General features: G+C 54.1%; 1 protein-coding gene across 5 annotated transcripts in view; it reads left to right on the top strand.

Annotated features, from left to right (window-relative positions):
• The window catches only part of CALN1 (calneuron 1), a 172,518-nt gene that overhangs the window by 102,820 nt on the left and 50,983 nt on the right, over window positions 1–18,715 (top strand). For all 5 annotated transcript variants that reach the window (XM_077188551.1, XM_077188552.1, XM_077188556.1 and 2 more), the window contains one exon: window positions 13,520–13,632. In XM_077188551.1, the coding sequence (XP_077044666.1) occupies window positions 13,520–13,632 (113 nt within the window). The remainder of the gene's footprint in view (window positions 1–13,519; window positions 13,633–18,715) is intronic.

Genomic DNA, 18,715 nt, shown 5'->3' with positions numbered 1-18,715 from the left:
AGTGTCCCACATTGCAAGGCAAGATGTATTCTATTACCATCTGTATGGCAGCTGTCTTCTGTTCATTGGGCAGTTTTCCTTATCTCTCCCACATCTGCTGATAAGAGGCCATTGAATGTCCCTGCATGGCTGATAAGAGCTAGAGCATCCCATTGGGAGATGTGAGCCCAGAGGGAGGAGCCAAGCATTCCTACCTGGATTTAATCTGGAGATTCTGGAACACCAGCACAGCTTCTGCACTGGATTCCCCAGAGGAACAGCAGCTGCCTCTTCTTCCACTGGATCTTCAGAGGAAGAGACTGCACCTTTCTCCAGGATCCCTGCTCCAGCAGAACCAGCCCTGACACTGCAGGAGGGCTGAGCCACAATTCCAATGGTTCTGCTGCCAGCACCCTGACCCACAGGGTATCAGGCTGGGTTCTGACTCTGTCAGTGTTGTTTTGGTTTACTGCATTGTTCATTTTATCCTTTTATTTTCTTCCCTATCAAAGAATTATTATTTCCTGCTCCCATATTTTTTGCCTGAGAGCCCCCTAAATTTATAGCAATTCCGGGGTGGGGGAGTGGGGGGAGGTTTACATTCTCCATTTCAGGGGAGGCTCCTGCCTTCCTGTCTTGGTTTGGAAAGACAGGTGCCTGCTAAGGAAGGCAGGAGCCTCCCTTGAAATGCAAAATGTAAAACCCCTCCCTCTGAATTATTATAAATTTGAAATTAAGGGGCTCTCAGGCAAAGATATGGGAGTAGGAATAACAGTTATTTATTAGGGAAGAAAATAAAAATAGAAAAATGCAGTAATACAAAGCAGCCCTGCCAGAATCAGAGCAGTCCCTGTCCCCTGTGTGTCAGGGGGTGGCACAGCCCCATCCCATGGGGGCTCAGCCCTCCTGCAGTGCCAGCTGTGGCTCTGCTGGAGCAGGGATCCTGCACAAGGGGGGAGTTTTCCTCTGCAGCTCCAGGGCTGCTGCAGATGGGCCTGGGCTCCCTCTGGCCATGCAGGGCAGCAGAAGCTGCTCCTCTGGCAATGCACTGGGCAAAGGCTGCTGGGCTGTGCCAGGCTCACATTGGATCCAGGTAGGAATGCTTGGCTCCTGCCCTGGGCAATGCAGCATCTCCCCATGGGATGCTGGAATTGGATCAGCCCTGCAGGGACACTCAGTGGCCATGGACAGCAGAGATCTCCTGCAGGGAGGATTGGCTGGGGGAGAGATCAAGAAAACTGCCCCAAGAACAGCAGAGAACTGCCCCAGCTCTGACTGATGGGGACAGAACACACCCAGCCACATCTTGTAACCCAGGACAGGGAGCTTCACCCAGCTGAAGAAACACAGCTGCCATGGGGAAAATGGTGCAATTGGCATAAAACCCCCTCAGTTATGGAGAAAAATCAGAATCTCCTTGGAATATTTCAAAGTCTCCAGAGAAATCCCGAGAAATCCTCAGAACCCTCCTGTGAACTCCAGGAGATGCTGTGGCACTGCTGGGATGGGAAGTGCCAGAACAGGACAGGAAGAAAAGCGATCTGCTGGGCAAAAATGTTTCTCTTTAGAAAGGGAGGCGAGGGCTGGGGGTTCTGAGATTCCCATTAGCCCAAAGCTTTGTTTGGAAGTGTGGGGCTGTTCCCACAGAGGTTGGTGGTGGACCTGGGCACCCCTCTGGGGGCTGTGCCTTGTAGGGAGCCAATATTTTGGTCTGGGAATGCTCCCAGAGGTCAAATCTGACCTTTATCCCATGGATTCACCTAATTTTCAGCCATAATTCTGCATTTAATGGACAAAAACTGTGAGAGGGGCCCGTGCTTCTCTCTGCAATATGGGGAATGAGCTGGAATGTTCTGCCAGCACAGGGAAAGGGAAATATTTTAACATTTCTGTGCTGGAAAAAGGAATTATTTGTAAATTCTTCCAATTGGCAGCGATGCTGAAAAAACATTGGGAAATGGCACATGGAATGTGTGGCCTTATCTGGGATTCCTCCTCTTTAAGCAGGATTTGCCATAAAAGAGATGAATGTGTGACTTAAGTGTCACAAATGGTTTCATTGGGATTTTTATCTGAGGAATAAAATGAGCACTTGGTGAACTAATTAGAGGAGCAGCTGGAAAAATAACTCCAGGCTACCACAAGAGAGGGGGGTAAATCCACCCCTGGATGTCAAATTATTTATTGGGATGAGAATGGGGAGTCTTTTGATGAAGCAAAAGTTGAGCTGGTTTCAGCAGGGACCTGCCTGGAACCTCTGGGACATTCTGGGATGGTGACATCCTTGGGAGCAATGGAAAATGGGGGAATCTCAACTTCACATTCTGGAAGAGTCATGGAATAATTGAGGTTGGAAAAGATCTCTGAGGTCATTGAGTTCAACCATTCCCCCAGCACTGCCCAGGCCACCACTGCCCATGTCCCCAAGTGCCACATGCACAGGGCTGTTAAACCCCTCCAGGGGTGGGGACTCCACCCTGCCCTGGGCAGTGTCTATGCCTGACCAGCCTTTCCATGGAGACATTTCCCCAGTATCCAACCTAAACTTTTCCTGATTGTTTCCAGAACAACCTGAGGCTGTCCTGGGTATTCAAACCCAGGCAGAAGTGGCATTGGTGCTGTGGTTTGGTGGCCGTGGTTGGACCTGATGACCTTGGAGATCTTTTCCAACCTCAGTGATTCCAGGACTCTTCCAGAACTTCAAACTGAGATTCTCCCCCAGTTTTTCATTGCTCCCCAAGGTGTCACCTCTCCAGTTCTGCCACTGCAGGTGACACATCCCAGAATGTCAGAGAGTCTCTCTGGAAAGGGAAGAAGTGACAGTGCCATGGCTGTGTGGTGTCAAGGTCACTGTGTCCCTCCAGGCTGTTGTCCTGCTGTCCATGACTCCCCAGGGACTTTGCTTTGGTCTGCTCCTGGGGAGGGAAGGGACACCAGAGCTGGGGACAGGAATGGCAATGGTCAAGGGACATGGGCTGGGACATCTGGAGACAGAGCAAATCTCTCCTTCAAAATGAACTGTTCAGCTTTCTCCTGGGGCAGACAAAAGACAAATCCCTTGTTCTTAGGCATGGACAAATCCCAGGATCACAGGATCATTAAGGTTGGAAAAGACTTCCAAGATCATCCTGTCCAGCCTTTGATCAATGAAATGTTGGCTTCTGTCCACAAGCTCAGCTTGAGCTGCCCTGTGTGGGACAATGGTGACATTCCCAAGCTGGAAACATTTTCTCTCCTTTTTTTTGTCTCTCACTTTTCTTCTTTGGGTTTTCCTGAGGTTTTTTACTGTGGTGGATGTTTCCTTGTGTTTCAGCATGAAAAGAGCTAGATAAAATATTTCATATTATTTCTCAATATAAAATGTGTTTCAATATAAAAGAGCCCAGACTGCTGGAGGGGGACCAGGGACCATTTCTGGGTTAAAATCAGAGTTCATAGGAGTCAGAGAATTCCAGAATCCCAGGTTTGGGTTGGAAATAATCTTAAAAGTCATCTCACTCCATCCCCTGCCATGGGCAGGGACAGCATCTACTACCCCAGAGTGCTCCAAGCCCCATCCAGCCTGGCCTTGGGCACTTCCAGGGATCCAGGGGCAATGGCTTATGATGGATTTGGGGTTTGTCCTTTGATCTCAAAGTGATTTTTCAGTGTGAGAAATGATCCAGCCGCATTCCAGCCTGGCTGTCCTTTAAAATGTGTTGCTGAGCTGGGAATTTTGGGCAGCAGGATGGATTTGATGAGATGTGTCTGGATTTATGGGGCCACTCTCTCCATGTCTGCTCTCATTTGGACAATGAGGATTATCACATTTTATCCCATTCTGTGTTCTCACTGCAGAAATGAGGAGTAATTACAGCTGCTGCTGCAGCTTGTCAAATCTGCAGCTCAGGAGCAGCAAGAGGTTCATCAAATTACACTGAATTACATCAAATTATACCCAGTAATATCCCACCCTGCCTTTGCTGAAGTGCAGCCCAGCACAAAAGGAAGGCCTGAAGCGCAGTGCCCCCTCTGGAACCCACCCATTCTCGGGCTGGGATGCACCTCGTGCCCTGTGCTTTGTTTCCATCCTTGTGGAATTTGATTTCTGGCTGAAATGCAGCGCCCTGGGATCATTTTGGCTCCCCAGGGTGTGTGTGCCCCAGGGAGCACCCAGAGTGATGAGCTGCTGCTGCTGCCCAAGTGCACCCAGAGCTCTCTGCCCCTCCCAGGGCAGGGGCAGAGCTGATGGAATCCTGGGCAGGCTGGGGTGATCCCACTGCTCCTGATCCATGGGACACAGGGACTGGCTGCTCACAGCTGGGGACAGACCTGAGTCTGCACAGACCTGCCAAATGGGTTTGGGTGCCCAGGGAGGGGATTTCAGAGAGGGCTGGGGGCTCTAGGGACTCACACCCCCCTCAGCAGCCCCTGCAGGGCCCTTCCCTGGGGACATCTGGTGACAGGGCTGGTCCCTGGGCATCCCTGGGGCTGCTGTGGAGCTGGCAGGTGTCTGAAAACAGTCCCTGTTTTCCTGGGACTTTCCCTCCTGGTTTGAGTGCTGGAGCAGGAGCAGGTCCCTGTCCCCCTCAGTCCCTGGGGACATGGGGAGGGCACAGATTTCATTTTAACGGGACAAACCAGGCCTGGGGAGCTGTTCCTCCCCCTGCAGGACAAGCCAAGGGATGCCAGAGTGAGGAGCTCTCCAGCTCCTCTGCTCGGTGGGATGGACAAACCCCCCCTGCTCCCCCCTTCTGGGCTGGGCTGGAGCCTCCCAGCCCCATGGAACCCCCTCCTGCAGGGATGGCCCCTACAATCCATGGGGATTTTCTGTGGGGCTGTCATGGAACCAGATCCACACAACTGCTCTGAAAACTGCAGGAGTGGAGGGATTTAATGGACAGAGAGGCTCCTGTGGAGATATTTATCCTTTCCTCAGATCCAGTGAAGTTTTGATGGAATCCCAGAATGGTTTGAGTGGGAAGAGATCTTAGAGCTCCTCTCATTCCATGGCAGGGACACCTCCCACTGTCCCAGACTGCTCCCAGCCCTGTCCAGCCTGGCCTTGGGCACTGCCAGGGATCCAGGGGCAGCCCCAGCTGCTCTGGGCACCCTGTGCCAGGGCCTGCCCACCCTCACAGGGAACAATTCCTCATTCCCAATATCCCATCCAGCCCTGCCCTCTGGCAGTGGGAGCCATTCCCTGTGTCCTGTCCCTCCATCCCTTGTCCCTCTCCAGCTCTCCTGGAGCCCTCTCCTCTCCTGAGGGACTCTCCTGGAGTCCCTCTCCAGCTCTCCTGGAGCCCCTTCAGGCCCTGGCAGGGGCTCTGAGCTCTCCCTGGAGCCTTCTCCTGTCCAGGTGAGCACCCCCAGCTCTCCAGAGGTGTCCCAGGCCTGGCAGCATCTCCGTGCTCTCCTGGATTCACTCCCACAGACCCACGTCCTTCCTGGCAGTGGGGGCAGCTGTTCCTCTCCTCCCAGAAGTCACTGGAGCTGTCTGTAATTAAAACTCTTTCCCAAGGCCAAAGTTTTGCACCAGATTTTCCCTGACTGAACTGTAATTAGGGAGAAATTCTCTGCCTCGTGCTGGGCGAGGGGGCCAGGCTGCTGAGGAGGCTCTGACCTCCCAGTCTTTGAAACCGAAAGCCTTATCTGGGAAATCTCCTGAGGCCGGAGCTGTTCCTGCTCATCCTGTGCCTCACCCCAGGGCACAGCCTCGCCCAGACCGTGCCAGCCCCGCCAGGCTGAACCGGGCACGGCAATGACACAGCCCGGGCCGGCCGGGCACCGCAGGGAGAATAAAAATAAACAGCACTTGTGTGCTCCGGGCCCCGAGCTGCAAACCCAGCTCATTAACTTTAAATATCTCACCTCGCTGCTCGCTGGAGGTCAGGCTCGGCAGGAGGAGCGCGGTGCTCATCAGCTCCCAGCGCACATCCTCATCCTCATCCTCACCCCGGCCCGGGGCCACGCAGGGAACTTCCAGGGACCTGATTATCCTGAGAATGGCCAGGGAAAGGCTCATTTAGGGAGCAATCAGTGAGCATTATCCAACCAATTCGATATACAGGGCTCTGAAAACCCGGGCTAAGTCCGTTCCGCCCGGGGGTGGAGGTGATGAAATCCAGGAATGTTTTCCCTCTCTCATTTCCTTTCTCCCCCTCTCATTTCCCTTTTCCCCCTCTCATTTCCAGGAATGTTTTCCCCTCTCATTTCCCTTTCCCCCTCTCATTTCCAGGCATCTTTCTCCCCTCTCATTTCTCTTTTTCCCCCTCTCATTTCCAGGAATGTTTCCCCCCTCTCATTTTCGTTTTCCTCCCTCTCATTTCCCTTTCCCCCCCTCTCATTTCCAGCCATCTTTTCCCCCTCTAATTTTCCTTTCCCCCCCTCTCATTTTCCTTTCCCCCCTCTCATTTCCTTTCCCTCCCTCTCATTTCCAGCCATCTTTTCCCCCTCCACTTCCCCTCTCCAGCTCTGCCTCTCTCCAGATTTAATTCCACCCTCCAAGGCAGCGGCTGGGACAGGAGAGGTTTGCAGAGACAGGGGTGTCTCCTGAGGGCTGAGGGTGGGGCTGTGCCATGGAATGGGGTGGGATGGGGCCACCCCTGCTCCTCTGAGCATTCCCTTGTTCCCTCAAAGCTCGGGCAGGAGTTCCCAGGAGCTGCTGCTGCTCCGTGGGATGAGGGGATTTGGAGCCCTGCTCTCCCTGCCTGGCATTTCCAGCCTGGGCAGATTTCTGAGGTTGGATCCTGTGGGATCAGGACCAGGGGCGGTGGGATGGGCTCAGGGGGTGGTTTGGGTGCAGCTGGGGCTGTTTGGGGCTGGTGGTGCCTGGACAAGGGGACTGCACAGCTCTGGCTCTGGTTCCTGCTGCCCATCCCAGCAGATCCAGCTTCCCCTGCTCCCCGTAGTGAAGGGCTGAGGGAAGATGAAATCCTTTGTTTGAGCTCACAGCTTAGGGAGAGGGTGGGAATTCTCTGTGCTCAACTCTCACAAACCAGTGCAGAACCAGCAGGAGCAGCTGGTGCCACCTGGAACCTCTTGGTGCTGGGGACATGGGATCAGAATCTGGAGGAGAATTGGTGTTGAAGGGAAGTGGCTTAGGGAGTAAATCCCCTTTCCAAAGGGCTGGAGGCTCTTTCATCTCCCCTGAGATGGTGCTCAACCCACAGTCTGCTCCCTGGAGGGCAGTGGTGCTTTTCCAGTCCCCTCCAGGTGTTCAGTCATTAATGGTTTTGTTTTTCCTGTGTCCCCTCTCCTCTGCACAGCTCCTGACAGGAGGGGACAGCCAGGGGGGTCGGGCTCTGCTCCCAGGGAACAGGGACAGGAGCAGAGGGAACGGCCTCAGGCTGGGCCAGGGGAGGCTCAGGGGGGATTTTGGGAACATTTCTTCTCTGGAAGGGTGGTCAGGCATCCCTGTAAGTGTTCAAAAACTGTATGGATGTGGCTCTTGGGGCAGGGGTCAGTGGTGGCCTTGGCAGTGCTGGGGGAATGTTGGACTTGGTGATCCTGGAGGTCAGTTCCAACCTCAATGATTCCATGATTTTGTGGTCCCACAGGTTTATTCTGGAGGCCCAATGAACATTTTGCAGTCACCTCTTCCTTGAGTCACTCAGGTCCAAAGCAAATCTCCCTGGGCTGCAAGGTGTGGAAAAACCCCTGGATTCCCAGCTCCATGCTGCTCTTTGCTGCTGCTCCATCATCCCTGATGCCCTTGGAATCAAAGAGCCACAGTGGTTTGGGGTGGAAGGGACTTTAGAGATGATCCAGCACCAGCCCTGCCATCCCCACACTTGGCACAAGTGTTGGATGTGCCATGGGAGCCCAGGATTCCCTGCTGGAGCTCTGTGGAGCTCTGGGAGTGGCCAGACTGAGCTCACACATGGCAAATGTTGGTGCTGGGGCTCCTCATGCTGGAATTATCCCCAGGCTCTATCTGCACCCAATGGATGAGCAGTGAGGGGGAGCTTTGGCAAGTCCCTGCTGGCCACACGAGGTCTGTGGCACTGGAAAGGTTCCCAGAGAACCCAGAGGTGTTGCTTGGTGCCTTCAGCATCCTCTTCCCACAATGGGACAACGAGCCAGGCTCCCACCACTGCCATTCCTTGTTATTGTCACACTTCCCTGGTTCCTGCAGGGAGCAAAGGTCTGTGGGCACCTGGAGCTCTTCTCACCCAGCTGAGGGCCTGGGGATGATGAGCTGATCTGATTTGGCTCTGCTGGGGTGGCCAGAGAGGTTCTGAGTCATTGTTTGAGTCATGAGGCTCAGCCTCAGCGCTGGTGCCCCCGGGTGACTTGGTGACATTAATGCCAGGATTAACAGAGCTTTACAGGGGAGGAAAATGTGAGGGCACTGCTGGGAGGGAATCAAGGAGTGCTTTAGGTGGGTTTAAACCAGTGCTTAAGCTCAGCTCCGGTGTTTTGCAAAGATCACCCACACAGGCAGCGACCCAACCCTTGGCCCAGGGATCTCAGGGATGGGGTGGAATCCTGCCTGGAGCCCCTCTGTGCTCACCCTCTTTGCCACCTGCCAGCCTGCCCTGTTCCAGCAGCCCCTCAGCCCCATTCCCAGGCTTTCCATGTCGCAATAGACCCCTCACCCCCATTCCCAGGGTTTCCCTGTCCCAATAGACCCCTCAGCCCCATTCCCAGGGTTTCCCTGTCCCAATAGACCCCTCATCCCCATTCCCAGGCTTTCCATGTCCCAATAGACCCCTCAGCCCCATTCCCAGGGTTTCCCTGTCCCAATAGACCCTTCACCCCCATTCCCAGGGTTTCCCTGTCCCAATGGACCCCTCAGCCCCATTCCTAGGGTTTCCATGTCCCAATAGATCCCTCACCCCCATGCCCAGGGTTTCTCTGTCGCAATAGATCCCTCACCCCCATTCCCAGGGTTTCCCTGTCCCAATAGACCCCTCATCCCCATTCCCAGGGTTTCTCTGTCCCAATAGACCCCTCACCCCCATTCCCAGCGTTTCTCTGTCCCAATAGACCCCTCACCCCCATTCCCAGGGTTTCTCTGTCGCAATAGATCCCTCACCCCCATTCCCAGGGTTTCCCTGTCCCAATGTACCCCTCACCCCCATTCCTAGGGTTTCCATGTCCCAATAGATCCCTCACCCCCATTCCCAGGGTTTCCCTGTCCCAGTGGACCCCTCACCCCCATTCCCAGGGTTTCCATGTCCCAGCAGATCCCACCTCACTGTGCCCCTAGGTTTCCCTGCCCTCCCAGTTTGTAAATAAGCTCTGGAAATGTGTGAGTGCCTTGGAATCATGGAATCATTAAGCTGGAACAGAGCTCTGAAACCCTCAGGTGCAGCCATTAACCCATTGCTGCCCAGTCCCCATTGAACCATTTCCCTTAGTCAGGGAGCTCAGCCTGAGCAGGGTTTATAAATCTGTGTTTGTGCCTGGGAGCAGGGACAGGAGGGAGCTGTCCTGGGGCTGTCCCGGGCCAGGGAGCACATTCTGCTCCCCCTGGCTGCAGCTGTCCTGCTGTGCCCCTCCAGCCCTCCCAGGGGTTCTCATCCTGCAGGATGAGCTGTGCTCAGGCCTCGGTGGGAGCCTGGAGGCAGAGGAGGGGAGGATGTGACCAGCACCATCTCACAGGGGGACTGGGGTCCTGTGAGCCCTGCTGGGGTCAGGGATTGTGGGATGGTTCCTGGAGAGAAGCGAGGAAGGTGAGGGAAAACGAGCAGCACACCAGCTCCCGCCCAGCCTTTTTCTCTTTTCTCCCCATCCTTAAAGCAACTCTGAGTTAATTTGTGGATAATCCACACATGGCTCAGAATCCCAAGGACCCTGGGGAGAGCAGCACATCCGCAGCACAGGGATGGGAGGGCTGGATTTGATTCCAGGGCTCGATCCCCCAGCAGCTCCCAGCGCTGGTGCGAGGCCGTGGGGAGGAGCAGGAGGGTGAACTGGGCAGCTCCTGCCTGTGCCAAACCCCAATTCCACACTCTGCTCCCAGGATGGGACGTGAAAACCGGGCTGTGGTGGTGCCTGGGCTGTGCAGAGCAGCCCCGTGCAGGTTTTAGTGTTGGTTTTTATAACATTTCTCTCGTGGCTGTCAAAAGGAATTTTCAGACAAACCCGTGATTTCTCTGTTGATGAAATGATGCTGCAGTCTCCTGAGGTGCTGATAGCAGGGAAGGTTTGTTTTCTGCAGCTTCACATGAATGTTAAAGGGATATTTCTACCAGGCAAAAGTGGGGTCTAGCTGCCTTGCTAGTTAAGAGTTTTAATTGAAAAAGCAGTCAATAAGGGGATAATGCATTTTTCAATGGCATCTTTCTTTGGAGGTTGTGGAAAATGCTCTCATTAAGCTGACGATTAAAGCCTGTGAAGTTAGTGATGATCCCTGGCAGAGGCACAGGGAAGTCACGAGCGACGGGCTGCCCGAAGTCTTTGTACAAAGTCAGATCCCAGTAGTCCTTTTCTCTGGAATCACGTGTGGGACCGTCTCCTCTGAGGGTGGAGTGACACTGGAGAGAGCCTGAACCGAGTAACTCCGTGCTCGGGGTCACACGGGCACAGGCCAAATGAATGCGGGGGCAGGTACCAGCACCTCTTTAAAATGCAAATTGTTTTCTTGCTAATCTGGCTAATTTAAAGAAATTAGCATCCCAAAGCATCCCGATTTGCATCCCAGCGCATGGATTCGCTGCTGTCGGTGCCATCGGTGTAAATCACCCGGAGCCGCTGTCACCTTGCGTTCCCTTCCCGAGCGATCCGGCCGGGAAGGGAACGTGCCGGGACCATCCAGCCGCGGGATGGCCCCCGAGGGGCGCCGGGGGGAGCGCGTTTCCCCCTGCCCATAAATGTTTTACAGAATGGCTCCGGGGGACGGGCTGCCCACCCCTTACCTCAATATGCTGGCCCAGAAATGAGCTCGGTCCTGCAGAGCCCCGGAGCTGGGAGCGGCTTTAGCAGCGGGACCATGAACGGATCCCCCGCATTTCACAGGATCCCTTTCAGAGCCTCACCCCAGGATATTCCCTCCCAGAAATCCCAGATCTCCTGGAGCCCGGAGATCCCAATTCAGCCCAGGGAGTGCCCGGGCTGTGCCGGTTTCGTGCCCGGGCTGTGCCGGATCTGTGCCCGGGCTGTGCCGGTTTCGTGCCCGGGCTGTGCCGGATTCGTACCCGGGCTGTGCCGGATCTGTGCCCGGGCTGTGCCGGATTCGGGCTCAGGCTGTGCCGGTTTTCCCACAGCGTTTGTGCCAAGATAAGGGCACGGGAGATGGCGATCAGCCGCGCGGCTTCTCGGATCGGCACACGGGCTGTGATACAAGGCACAGATGTGATTGATCAGAAGCACAGATGCACAGGTGTGATCAGAAGTGCAGATGTGATTGATCAGAAGCACAGATGTGATTGATAAGAAGCACAGATGGACAGGTGTGATAAGAAGCGCAGATGTGATTGATAAGAAGCACAGATGTGATTGATAAGCACAGATGCACAGGTGTGATAAGAAGCGCAGATGTGATTGATAAGAAGCACAGACGCACAGGTGTGATAAGAAGCACAGATGTGATTGATAAGCACAGACGCACAGGTGTGATAAGAAGCACAGATGTGATTGATAAGAAGCACAGATGTGATTGATAAGCACAGATGCACAGGTGTGATAAGAAGTGCAGATGTGATTGATAAGAAGCACAGATGGACAGGTGTGATAAGAAGCGCAGATGTGATTGATAAGCACAGATGCACAGGTGTGATAAGAAGTGCAGATGTGATTGATAAGAAGCACAGATGGACAGGTGTGATAAGAAGCGCAGATGTGATTGATAAGAAGCACAGATGTGATTGATAAGCACAGATGCACAGGTGTGATAAGAAGTGCAGATGTGATTGATAAGAAGCACAGATGGACAGGTGTGATAAGAAGCGCAGATGTGATTGATAAGAAGCACAGATGTGATTGATAAGCACAGATGCACAGGTGTGATAAGAAGCACAGATGTGATTGATAAGCACAGATGTGATTGATAAGCACAGATGCACAGGTGTGATAAGAAGCGCAGATGTGATTGATAAGCACAGATGCACAGGTGTGATAAGAAGCACAGATGTGATTGATAAGCACAGATGCACAGGTGTGATAAGAAGCACAGATGTGATTGATAAGAAGCACAGATGCACAGGTGTGATAAGAAGCACAGATGTGATTGATAAGAAGCACAGACGCACAGGTGTGATAAGAAGCACAGATGTGATTGATAAGCACAGATGCACAGGTGTGATAAGAAGCGCAGGTAGCAGCGGTGGCACGGCTGGCACACGCTGCTGGCACACGGCGCTGCTGTGGGCACTGCCCGTGTTCCAGTCACCGCCCTGGCATTGATCTGCTGGAGCCTCAGGGTCTGAGACACTTCTCACACCTGGTGACTGAACAGGGCAGCTCCAGGGAGGGCTGGATGCGGTCATTTCCCGCTGAATGGGAGTAAAACACAGCCCCAAATCCTGCTGGTGCAGGGAGCAGGGCTGATTTACCCAGCCCATCAGTTCATTAACATGGAGGAGGAGATGTCCGTGGCCTGATCAATGAAGGAGATTTTCCACAAGATTAGGTTAAGCATTCTCAGGAGATCTGGGCATTGAACTGCTCAGACAGACAGGGATTTTAAAGATCTTTCAGCAGGCATGAATATCCCTTTTTTTGTGGAGGTAAAAGTGACATTTGGTACAAAACTCCCTCCAAACAGCCCCGTGCCTTGTTCAGAGCAGGAGCCACACTCAGCACTGCACCAGCTCGGCTCATTAGTGGCAGGACCTGTCACCTGTCCCTGCTGGTGGCACTGAGGCTGTGCCTGCTCTGCCTGCTCTGCATGCCAGGCACACACGGATGCTGCTGGGAAGCTGGGCTGAAAAACCTGCTGGATCTGCAATGGCCTGGCCCCTGCTCTGCCTGCTGGATCTGCAATGGCCTGGCCCCTGCTCTGCCTGCTGGATCTGCAATGGCCTGGCCCCTGCTCTGCCTGCCCTCCCTCCCTCTGGAGCCTGGAGCTGGCCCTGTGAAGCTTGTGAAGAACCTGAGAGGGAGAGCCCTGGCTGTGCTGCTGGCTCCTCCTGTCCCCCTGCCAAAATGGCTTTTTGGGAGCTGCCTCAGGACTCTCTGGGACTGGGGAATGACCTGTTCCCCTCAGTCCATGGCCTGATTCTGTCCTTGGGGCCATCTGGGACACAACGGGGGCCATTCCCTGGCACAGCAAAGGATTTGGGTCTGTGGGCACCAGGAAGCTGCTGTGGAGGTTTCCCAGGGTGTGGGGGATCCTGATGTGCAGCAGGTCCAGCGGTGCTTGTTGGGCTTGAAGGGATAATTAATTTATAATAATGAGGGTGGTGAGGCCCTGGCACAGATTTCCAGAGCAGCTGTGGCTGTCCCTGGATCCTGCCAGTGTCCAAGGCCAGGCTGGAGGGCCTTGGAGCAGCCTGGGATAGTGGAAGGTGTCCCTGTTCACATCAGGGTGTTGCACTATATGGCCACTAAAAGTCCCTTCCAACCCAACCTTCTCTCTGATTTCTGAGTCTCTGATCTTTTCCTCTCATTCCAGGGGATGGCCAGGTGGATTTTGATGAATTTATGACCATTCTGGGACCTAAGCTGGTGTCGTCGGAGGGCAGGGACGGCTTCCTGGGGAACACAATAGACAGCATATTCTGGCAGGTAAGTCAGCATTGCTTGAATTGCAGCTTCAGGCAGCCCTCAGCAGCTTCCAGAGTGGATTTGTTGAGGAGCACAGGATGTTTGACTGAGTGGGAATGACTGTGGAAAGGGTGTTGAGGTCCATCATGCCAGGGGCTGTGGAAGAACATCCCATGTTGGGGGAGGGAATTGTGTCCAGCCAAGGCCAGTGTTCCTGTGGATGGAGGCAGCTGGACACAGCAGCACCCCGAGACTCATGCTGCACCTTTGGGAGTCTGGGATTCACTTCTGGAAGAGAAAAGCATTTTTCTCCAGGGATCTTTTGAGTTGGGAACCTTGAAGCCGCCTGGCTGCTCTCAGAAGTGTGTCCCTGTCCAGTGTCCCTTGGCTGTGGCAGGAGTTGTTCCACACAGAGGGGCAGGTCAGGTCCCACTGGGATTTCTGCTGAATTTAGGGATGAGCACTCTATTGTGCCAGAGAAAGTTTTGCCCCAGGTGCTGCCTTGGGGTGGTTTGGTCCTGCTGGTCCCAGGCACTGGAAGGACACAGATCCAGCACTGGGAGCTGCTTTTTTCCTGCTCTGCAGTGAGACTTTAAACAGAGCTGGAGCTTCCAGGAAAAGCAGTCCAGGCTGTTATGGCAGGATCAAAAATTCTCCAAAACACAGAGCTGCACGTTTGCTGCCAATGGTTCAAATGTGTGGCTTCCTGTGGGATTCCAGCTCCTTTCACTGACCATTCCACAACCCTGGCCTGCTGAGAAACTTTGGCTGTTCTCAAGTTTAATGAAGCAAAAGAGCCAAACCTGGAAATGAGATTTTCTGCCTTCTTTTACAACCCTCCAGCCCTGTCCAGACTGAATTGGGTGGAGCTTTGGAAGAGTATTTTAAAAGCTTTTAAAAACTTGTTCCTGGCCTCCTGGCATGGGACAAGAATAACCCTGAAAATCCTGCTCTGGATTTCAGGATTTGGTTGTCAAAGCAGGAGTTTGGTGCTGGTGAAGCCCCCATGGTTTGTGATGCATCTGGGGGGAGTAAATGGCACCAGGAGGGGTAGGACTGGGTGCCAGGGATTTTTAATGCCTCCATTGCTCCTTGTGAGCCTCATCCCAGGCTGGGAGGGAGAGGAGGGAGCCCCATCCCATCCCATGGAGCCATTGGTGCCTTCCAGAATCCCAGTCCCTCAGGAGCTGCTCAAGAAGCAAAAATCCTGGTGGGAAAGTCAGGTTTGTGAGCTGAGCTGTTGGATGGGGAGCAGAGAAGTCTGGAGCCTTCCTGAGAATTCTGCTCACAGTTTAACCCACGGCTTTTAGTGACACTCCCACCCCTGCAAATGCCTGGAATGAGGCTGGGAGACTGGATTGTGCCTGGATTTAGGGCAGCGGTTCCTGGGATCAGCTTCCACAGGGACATGGCCCTGGTGCCTCCCTGGCTGTGGTGGGACAGGGAAAAGGGAGCAGAGGCTCCAGGTGGGAGCCCTGGGTGAGCAGGGACAGCCCCGGGGGCTCCTTCAGGCAGCAAAGCTCTGACTGAGTTCCACCAGTGCTCCATGGCCTGAAGAACAGCAGTTATGGGCTTTAGCACCTCTTTACTCAGCACTTCCCTGGATTTCTGAGCCCTTGAAGAGCTCTGGTTGCTTTTAATCTGGGGTTGGAGTACAATGTCTCTGCAGCTTTTTCCCAAAGAAAAAGCAAGGAAAAAATCATGGAAGTGTCATTCAGGGAACAGGTTCTCTTTGCCCATTGCTCCCTGGCTTTACCCAATCCCTCTGCAGGGCCATCAGTCACCTCCTCCCTGAGCATTTCTGCCTCTGCAGCATCTCCAGTGGGACTCCTGATGGGAAGCCAAGCCTTTGTGGGAACCAGGGCTTGGCCGTGTTCCCCATTTCCCCTGATGTGCAATTTCCACATTTTCTGCAGTGAGTGGCAGGGGCTGAGCCCAGGTTCCTGACAGAGCCCTTCAGCCCTGCAGCCATTCCCAAGGAAGGATTTTAAGAAGGGAATGGTGCCCACAAGGCTGTGGCCGTGCCCAGGGCTGGGAGGCAAGGATGGGACAAAAGGGACCGGGCTGGGCAGTGCCACCATGAAACCTCACCCCAAAGCTCCTTCAATCAGTCCCATGGGAGAGAGGAGCCATGTGGGCATCCCAAAAGTGCCTTCCCCTCCCCATCCCAGCAGCTGCCCTCCAGCCCTCCCCATGCTGGGCTGTCTTTGCCAAGCTCATTTCTAAGGGCAAAGACCTCCAGGCTCCAGGGTTAAACACTTCCTTGGGGATGGAATGTAGAGGAGCTCCAGGCCCTGGGGCCCAGAGGGAATAACAGCCCTGGATGAGAGGTTTTGGATGGAATGAACCTTTCTGGGGTGGCTGAAATGCTTTGGGAGGTCAGGACAAGTGGCATTGTTAAACTACAGGGCTGCATCTGCATTGGGGGCAGGGGAAAATCTGTGCCCACAGCACTGATGAGGTGATTTGGAAAAGCCAAATGATCAAGTACACTTGGTACCTGACCAGCTGAGAGCCAAAGTGCTGCCTGATTGATTTCCCCCCTTTTCCCTTTGCTGTGTGCACACGGAGGCTGCAGGGAATTTCAGGCAGGACATCTGGGGCTTTGTCTGGTGTGAGGGGACAGGGCTGGATCATCCCCTCAGCCACGTGCCTGTGCATGCCATCAGGAGCAGCCTGGGCATTTGGGGATAAACAAAGCTGCTGAGCAGGAGCAGCAGAATTCCAATGGGGAGATACTGCCCAGAGCTCTCATTTCTCACTGCTGGGATGTCCCTGCAGGTTTGGGGATGCAGGTCTTGTGTGATAATTTACTTGTGGGCAATTCTGGAAGGAAATTGAGACAGGACCTCTGAGCTGGTTTTGATGATGAGGTTTATTTTCTTATCTTCTACATAGGCAGGAAGGGTGAGTTCAGCTCACTGCATGGTTCACAAGGTCACAAGACCCTTAGTTGCAAGACTTTTTAAGGAGTTATTGACCAATAAAACACTGCCAACAAGGATATTTATGCTTTTGACCCAATCCTTAAATATTTCATCTTATGCACCTATGCTACAGCATAAGCTTTCTTAGCCATCATGTTATGACACACAAACCTACAGTGCTACATGCTAAACTCCTTCTTTACCTCTGTAACTACTTTTATTTTTTCTATATCTTAAACTCTGAAACTCTAAACTTTTCTCTACTTAGCTTAACGTGTCTCTGCTTTAAACCATAAATCCACATTCTCGCTTCTAGCACCTAAGTTTGGAAGCCTTTTCCAAGGTCTCAGATCAAATCCTGTGTTTAATCCTAAATTTTGGATTACAGGCCCAAAGTTCTGAGAGTTCCCTGCATTTCATATTCCATCAGTCCTGCACAGGGAACAGCTCAGCAGCTGTTTGTGCTCTCTGGGTTTGGGGGAACCTTTTTCTTTCTCCAGGTTCTCACAGACTTTTGCTAGGGGGAGGGATAGCCTGGGGTTTGTGATCCTTGATGGGTGAGGAGGAATGGCCAAAAATCCAACAGCACCCCTGTGTGAGGAGGGAGGGATGTGCAGGGACAGCAGGGACCAGCCAGGGACAGCAGGGACAGCAGGGACAGGCATGGGACAGCAGGGACAGCAGGGACAGGCCAGGGACAGCAGGGACAGGCATGGGACAGGCCAGGCACAGCAGGGACAGCAGGGACAGGCATGAGACAGCAGGGACAGGCATGGGGCAGGCCAAGGACAGGCCAGGGACAGCAAGGTCAGGCCAGGGACAGCAGGGACAGGCAGGGACCCCTGACTCTGTGCTGCACCCCCAGCACAGGCCCCAAAGGCCACTTTGTTCCCTGGAAAATGGAGCAGGGCCCACATCCAGCTGTGAGGGTGCCTTTGGGGCTGGCTGGGGAGGGAATTCAGCGAGAGGAGGGGGGATCGGTGCTGGCAGGGGACACGGGACAGCAGAGGGACACGGCAGGGCTGGGGACATGGCAGGGCTGGGGACACGGCTGGGCTGGGACACGGCTGGGCTGGGGACATGTCTGGGCTGGGACACGGCTGGGCTGGGACACGGAGGTTCCCCTCCCATCCCAGCACCGAGGGTTTCAGGTTTCCCGCTCTGCCCGTGCAGCTGGGAATGCAGGAGAGTCCCAGGGGACAGATCGGGGCTCTCCTGATCTGGTCAATCAATGAGAGCCTTAATAGAGTGAAATGAAGGGGAAAATGTGAGGGAATGGCCGTGGCACAGGGCAGGGCAGGGAGGGAGAGGGACTGAGGGAGTGAGGGAACGGCGTGAGGGAGCAGGGGGTGAGGGAGAGGAAGTGAGGGAGAGGGAGTGAGGGAGTGAGGGAGCAGGGGTGAGGAAAGGGAGTGAGGGAACGGGGTGAGGGAGCAGGGAGGGAGGGAGAGGGAGTGAGGGAAAGGGAGTGAACGGGGAATGAGGGAGAAAGAGTGAGGGAACAGGGGGTGAGGGAGCAGGGGGTGAGGGCTGTGTTGGGGCTGTCTCCGAAGACAGTTTTCCCTGGAGAGGGATTTTTCTTTATGGAGTTCAGAGATAAACCTGCTGCAGTTGCTTCCCGTGTGTGAGTTCCTCCTGCTGTCCCTGCAGAGGAGTTAATCTGATGATGGCAAATGAGCCTTGCTGCAGAGGAATCGTTTGTGTCTGTGTCCAGTTTGATGTGGGAACAGCTCCAGGTGCCCCTCTGGGGTCAGCCCTTCCTCCCCTCCTCCTCCTCCTCCTGAGGCAGTGCAGCCCCCCTGGGCAGGTGCACGATGTTGTAAAACCACAGCATGGGACATTTTACATCTTGCAGCAGAATTTTTTGCTGGTGCTGAGCTGCTCTGCTGCAAAAATCTCGATTCCAGGAGCTGCTGTGTCAGCTTTTAAAATAACCTTCTCAAATCGACTGCTGGGGCTGGGGAAGAAGAGAAATGAAAGATTGGGAAGGAATTCTTTACTCAGAGGGTGGGCAGGCCCTGGCACAGGGTGCCCAGAGCAGCTGGGGCTGCCCCTGCATCCCTGGCAGTGCCCAAGGCCAGGCTGGACATTGGGAGCAGCCTGGGACAGTGGGAGGTGTCCCTGCCATGGCAGGGCTGGCACTGGATGGGCTTTAAGGTCCCTCCAAGCCAATCCAT

Source organism: Agelaius phoeniceus, chromosome 20, assembly GCF_051311805.1.
Source record: "Agelaius phoeniceus isolate bAgePho1 chromosome 20, bAgePho1.hap1, whole genome shotgun sequence".
In the NCBI taxonomy this organism is placed as follows: Eukaryota; Metazoa; Chordata; class Aves; order Passeriformes; family Icteridae; genus Agelaius; species Agelaius phoeniceus.
The sequence above is the reverse complement of the archived record's forward strand: the minus strand, read 5'-3'. Positions and strand labels throughout refer to the sequence as shown.